Below are 6,848 nucleotides of genomic sequence, written 5' to 3'. Positions count from 1 at the left end.
TCAATCCCAGTACTTAATTTTTTTTTTTAAAAGCCTGGTACTTATGCTATTGGTCTCTTTTGCCAAACCGATAAGTTACAGAGACGTAAACACACCAGCACTGGTTGTCAAGACATACACACACACACACACACATATATGATGAGCTTCTTACAGTTTCTTTCTACCAAATCCACTCACAAGGCTTTGGTTGGCCTGGGGCTATAGAAGACACTTGCCCAAGGTGCCATGCAGTGGGACTGAACCCAGAACTGTGTGGTTGGTAAGTAAGCTTCTTACCTTACAGTCATGCCTGTATTTATATATTGTTATATTGCATTGTTTACCGATTTCCAATAAGCCAATCACTATTTCACTGCATTTATGATGGTGAATGTCAGATTAGTCTCTGTACAACTTGGCCAGAACAGATGCCATTGAATAATTTTATATTCAAAAGCAGTTTAATGGGTTTCTTGACAATATACTCACACACATGTATATCCATTAGTACTAACAAACAGGAGGAAAATGTACTCAACACCATGGTAGTGAATTATATTTTGAGTTGATCCAGTTCATTGTTGTTACTCTGGAGTCCACCTGATGTCAAACCACGGGGTCTAGTTGAGTTTTGCTTATGTTTAAGGAAGTTGTTAGATAATGATGTTTTCTTGACAAGTAGTGCTTATATTTTGCTAATGAAAGAGAAGGATAGGCATGGCCACACTGGAAGACGCTTAGCGGTCTCAAGCCTCGAAATCAGTTTATGTTCTAAATCCAGATCTTGCTGAGGTTAAATTTGCTTTTCATCCTTATGGAGAAAGGGTCAATGATGTAGGGACCAAGTACTGAGATTGAATCAGTCTACTATCCCACCCTTCTCCAAATGCAGAGTCTTATGTCTGTCGACAAGTTTTCCTGGTGTGCATTTTCTCTGATATCATCCTTGTATTGCAGATCTATGCAAGTTTTGTTCTAGTTTCACAAAGATATGACTGACTTCAACAAATTAGTGAACACTTCAATGGACCTTATATTTAGTTTGTTAGCGCAATTTTTATCTTGTGTCTATTTTAATTTATATTGTTCAATGATTTTATCATAATTTTATGTTCACTTTCCATGCTGGTATGGATCGGAGGGGTAGTTTCTCTTAGACAAGTCAGAACTCAAAATTTCGATTTTTGGCTTTGTTTCTTTGGTTGGATTCTCTTCCTCCACAAATCACTTAACAGAATGTATTGGTTGCATTTTATCATGGACTAGCATTAGAGAGGAATGCCATGTCCTTAACAAGACTAGAGGGCCCTTTTGACCAGACATCTCTTGTTAGCCACTTTGCAGTATGCCCTGTGAAATTAAAAAGGTAACAACTCGAATTGAATTGTCTTGTACTCTGAACAATTAGAGAGTCTTTACCACTCTATGTGTTCATTCAGTCCTAGATGCATAGTTGTGAAGCATTTTTTAGAAATAATTAGAAACAGGGACAAAAGTCTAAGAAGAAACTTTCTTTATTAGAAAAAAAAATTAAAAATAAAATAGAATGCAATTACATAGATTTAAGGAAATACAATTACAAACAGTAGAACACTTGGAGATATGTTTTAAGAGTAAAATGCTCATTTTTCATATATATTTCTTACAAAAGAAGTTTAGTTTTCTACTCAAAACTGTTAAAACAACCTCTTGAACCTGAGTAGCTTTTTGTTTCAGATTGCGTAGATATTTAAGAAATCTAAAATTTAAAAAATACATTTTTAAAATATTGCAATCTGAATAATAAAAAAACATTAAATTTAAATAGCTTTTTAAAATATTTTTTTTTAAATAGTAATTATAATAATAATGAAGTAGTAATTTAAACTAAGTGAATGATAGTGCTATCTCTAATGAAAACGTTTGTGGTGATAACATTCACACATATTATTCATTCTTTCACATTTGGTAGATCAACATTTAGTACTATGTAGAATATTCTAGAATTAGATCTTGATTGGAATGCTTTTAAGATGGTGTTTGTTTGCTCGTTTTAACTTTGAATCCACATAAACATCAACACTAAAGTTGTAAAACTTTGATAAAAGTCATTTATAACTGCTGGATTTAGATTTGATTCTGATATTCTTCTATCCAATTTCTCAATGGAGATGAATATTAAAAAAAAAAAAAAAAAAGTTTAAACTTAACAAAATTAATTTCAATCTGTTTGTAATATTATAATTATCCTCCAAAAACCTATTGATTCAGACTTGGCCTAAAAATAAATGAATTAAATAAAAACAGGCCTATTTTAAGTACCATTAGAAAAGTAGTAAACAAACGCACTTTTGGAAAGTCTTTTTCTAATCAAAATCATCTCATCTGAATAACTGCAATATAACATAAATATCTAAAAATGCTTAATATTTTGTGTCTCACACTCCCCATCCACATTTATACAGCTACAAGAAATAAAGAATCAGTTTACTAAAAGTCCTTTTACGTTATTTTCTACCTTAAAAACTTACTTAGAGTACAATCAAATTAAATATATTTTTTCCAAAATGAATGTTATTTAGAAGGTTTTGATAAAAAAATATAGCTTAACAGTCTTTTTTCTTTTTTTTTTTTTTGGATGAATAGAATTAGCATTATCACAGTTAAATGGAAATTTCACAATGATGTAATTACATCATTGTATTTCTGAATGTGTTCAATTCCTTTATACTCTCTGACAATCTGAAATATATAAAAATAGTAAATAAATAGATAAAAATATATAAAAATTTGTAATTTGCTAAGTAGAAATATCCAAATTCAATAGAATTTTTCTTTTACATAGGAAACAATGACAAACTATAATAAATCCAATAAAATTAATACCAACAATTAAAGAAATGACTAGATTCAACATACATTTTTATAATAGATTAAAAATTATACTTGTTATCCACTATGCTAATTTTCTAGCATCTTTTTCTTAGCATCAACCCTGATGTACCCCAAATACTCACTCCTAAGCAATATGAGGGGGTGTTGAAAAGTTTCTGGCTTTGGGTAAAAGAAAGTACAGGAGGATCAGTTATTCAACATATTCTCTGCTCAGATTTACACACTTATTGCAGCAGTCCTTCAGTTTTTGTAAGCCCTGTAAAAGAACTCAGAAGGTTGGGCCTCCAACTAGACCTTTCTCAGCACACTGCACCTCTCTCTGTGTGTATATATATACACACACACAATACATAGTAAAAAAAACCTTCTAAGTTGCTACAAATGCTAGGTCTTAGATTTTCTAATTATCTTTATTAGCAACCTCACATGTATTTCTGAATTGTGGCCTGAAGACTGGCTTTTCCCTGTAGGTCTGGAAAATATTTCAGTTTTGATTAGTTGCTGACCTTTCATAAAGCTTTACTAAGACTCACAGCAGAGTACTGCTCCCATATCTGGGATGTTGGTTATATTATACAAAAGCATGCATGCACAAACATACTAGACCATATACAGAAGAAGGCTGTCCAACTGACTAACGAAGACACCCTCACTAGCACAACAATCCCCGGACCACAGATGTGCTATAACCTCTCTGTCTATTACCAAGGTTTGTTTTTCTGAACTAGCTGACTGTATATCGTCTCCCACCCATGTTCAACAAACACACTCATCTCTCCACCACTCTTTACTTTAATGTATTAAGATTTTATTGAAAACTAGTTTCTATTCTGAGCTATAACCATTTCCATTGCATTTCTAAAAACAAAAAAAAGCCCCAACTGAAACAAAAAAAATATATTAGAATTGCCACATCAGTCTTAAATATTAGATTTGCTTCAGTTAGTTGTGTGTGTTTATTTTTTTTTGTAAATCTCTCCATAACACTCTGAAGTGATAATTTATTTATTCAGTATCATGAAATTTATTAAAGGTTATTAAAGATATTGTTTGCAAATTTTGGCACAAGGCCAGCAGTTTCAGTGAGGAGTGCTCAACTGGTACTTATTTTATCAACCCTGAAAGGATGATAGGAAAAGTCAACCTTAGCAGAATTTGAACTCAGAACATAAAGATGAACGAAATGATGCTAATGATTCTGCCAGCTCACTGCCTTATAAGGTTACAGAATATATTGAATTTGAAGAATTTGTATTTAAAAATCAGAAACTAAAAACTCATGCTTAAGTGACATTGAAAATTAAACTAGAAACAAACCTGCCAAATGCATTTATTAATGAAACAATTTCTGTTCTTCGAAGCTGGAAGTTATTCTTTTTGTTAGCATTCACGACTGAATTAGGTCCAATAGAATTACCAGAGAATAAAATCTTTAATGCAGTTCCCATTCCTTGAACCTAGGCAAAAAAAAAAAAAAGAAAGAAAAAAGATACATAATAGTAAAAATTAAACAAACTGAAAGAAAATAGGTGCAGGCATGGCTGTGCAGTAAGAAATTTGCTTCTCAACCACATGGTTCTAGGTTCAATTCCATCATGTGGCATATTGGGCAAGTATCTTCTGTTATAGCTTGAACTGTAAAACTTGGTGGATAAGAAAATCAGACATTTCATTCTTAATGACCTGATATTTTATAATCATTCTTTCTCTCTTTTCATTGTCATTGCATTTATAACTTCATCTATATAACAGTGAAAAACTTCTGATCATGCTGGTGGTAGTAGCAGCAGCACCATCACCTTATTCCTCTCCCAATTTTCCATGACGGTACTGAGCGAATGAGTGCTGAAGACCTTTCAATGGCTGGCTCTTCCTATTACCAACTTTCATTTTGTTTCCAAGTAAAGTAATATTTTCTTTTGTCCTTCAAACAGTAAGCAATACAATGGCTGAACATGTTTTTTTGTGGACGGTTATCTTTACTGATAAGTTAAAAAACTAATATAAATCTGAACTCAAAACAGAGTTTTATATGACAAATGTTAATTACATCATTAATGTTTTAATAAAAATAACACAACTCAAAAAATACTTACTTGTAATTTCCCCCATAATTTGCATTTATCACAACCAACGCAATCCATTATTCGAGATATATTTCGGAAATGAATTTGAAATTGAGCCTAAAATACAAAGAAAATAAGCACAATGACTTTTTTTTTTACAATTCCATAAACAGAAAAATGCTTCAGCTGGATACAATTACATTTCTTTCTTTTTTGTTTAGAAAAAAATTATACATCTAGCACAGAGCCTTCGGATACAACTGAGTTTAATACAAAATATACATACACTATATGACAATGAGATGAGAGAGAGAGAGAGAAAGAAAATGATAATTTCATACTTTAAGTTTTTTAGCTTGTATAGAATCTCCCTGGAAAAGTTTGCTTTCATCAAAATGATCATTAAATGATCTGAAAAGATATTATATTGAAAAAAAAATCATACAGCTATTTAATAAAATACATTTTCTTTGTTTTCATGAATAACAATGTTTTGATGATGATGATGAAGATGATGTTGATGACAATGTTCATGGAGTGTTTTAAGTTTCTTGTTGCTCAAATACACCCAGTATACCCTGTAGGGCAGTTGATGGTAGGAAGGGCATCTAGCTATAGAAAACAAACCAAAAATAAAGTGCATGAATAAAAATGTGTTTCTCCGACCTATCTAGGTGAGTAGTAAATATGAATAAGAACTGATTTGGACTGTTACAACCCATCCAACCTATGCCAGCATGGAATGTTGATGTAATAAGATGAGGATGGATATTTCACAAAACTAACTTGAAAAATCATGTAATGAAATGGTAACACTGGAAATGCCAGGCAAACATTTCATAGATATATCTAAATTTTCACCTTGCAGATCTATTTTATGAGATACAGGCTAATTAATTACATCTTCATTACTTTTGTTCTATATGACTTAACCTTTTAGCATTTAAACCAGCCATGACCAGCCTAAATATTCTACTTGTTTCATGTATATGCTGAACAGATCCAGCTTCTCACACTTACTCTATAATGTCATTCTAAAAATAAACAATCACATCATCAAAATCTTGAAGCTATGAAATAATTCGTGATTAATTCAAAACAATGTGAACAAATAAGTATTATATTTGTCAGATTAATCTGAATAGTGAAGGGAGAAACATCATCATTAAAGAAGTGACTTGCTAATGCAAGTCACTTGCCTCTCTCTAATTTTAAGCCTATTCTGGGTATATTTTGGGGAGGGATAAACAATCATGTTGGTTTTGTTATGCTAATCATGAATTAGTGTATCTTAAGATTTAAAAAATTTAATATTATAAAATAAAAGCAGATATATAAATTACTATCAAGTGGACAGTTTTAAATTAAAGAAAAACAAATCATAGAAATATTTATTCATCCTTTTATTTTTGACAGTGGTATCAGTGCTGTCTTAAGACATGGTAAGCACATTTGGCAGTTGCCAAAGATGGGAAGGAGGCTGCACATGTTTAGGAGGCTAATGCCAATTTAGAAATTGTTGTGGCCTGCTGTTAAATAAATACTAGAGGAGGCTTCAGTTCACTGCTTTGCTTGGGGTCTCTATAATGCTGGGCCCTGGATCGCTATTCTGAAAATACATTTTTGTACCTAATAATCCTTTGCATTTCTCTGAAGTGACATTGATGTATTAGAAGATTATCGATTCAACTATTTTTATTAGTATTATAAAACAAATAAACAGTAACTTTTGCACTTTTTAACTTACCGCACAGCATCCAAAAATTTTTTTATATCATTTTTCACCTTAAGATCGTTTGTTTCATTACCAGTGTAGAATGATTCCTTTAAAGAATGAAAGAAAGAGAAAATGGATGGTTAATAAACCTATATGTAAATTATCTATTAACTATAGATAGAGAAGAGAAAAAGAAGTCAAATACTGTA

General features: G+C 31.5%; 1 protein-coding gene across 2 annotated transcripts in view; it reads right to left on the bottom strand.

Annotated features, from left to right (window-relative positions):
- Nucleotides 1-2,555: 2,555 nt before the first annotated feature.
- The window catches only part of LOC115212764 (ERO1-like protein beta), a 49,957-nt gene continuing 45,664 nt past the window's right edge, over nucleotides 2,556-6,848 (bottom strand). For both annotated transcript variants that reach the window (XM_029781437.2, XM_029781436.2), the window contains 5 exons: nucleotides 6,670-6,746; nucleotides 5,264-5,333; nucleotides 4,953-5,039; nucleotides 4,174-4,313; nucleotides 2,556-2,703 (listed from right to left, as the gene is read on the bottom strand). In XM_029781437.2, coding sequence (XP_029637297.1) covers nucleotides 2,652-2,703; nucleotides 4,174-4,313; nucleotides 4,953-5,039; nucleotides 5,264-5,333; nucleotides 6,670-6,746 — 426 coding nt within the window. In that variant the 3' untranslated portion in view covers nucleotides 2,556-2,651. The remainder of the gene's footprint in view (nucleotides 2,704-4,173; nucleotides 4,314-4,952; nucleotides 5,040-5,263; nucleotides 5,334-6,669; nucleotides 6,747-6,848) is intronic.

This window comes from Octopus sinensis, linkage group LG6 (assembly GCF_006345805.1).
Source record: "Octopus sinensis linkage group LG6, ASM634580v1, whole genome shotgun sequence".
In the NCBI taxonomy this organism is placed as follows: Eukaryota; Metazoa; Mollusca; class Cephalopoda; order Octopoda; family Octopodidae; genus Octopus; species Octopus sinensis.
Note: the sequence above shows the minus strand (reverse complement) of the source record. Positions and strands in the feature narration are given on the sequence as shown.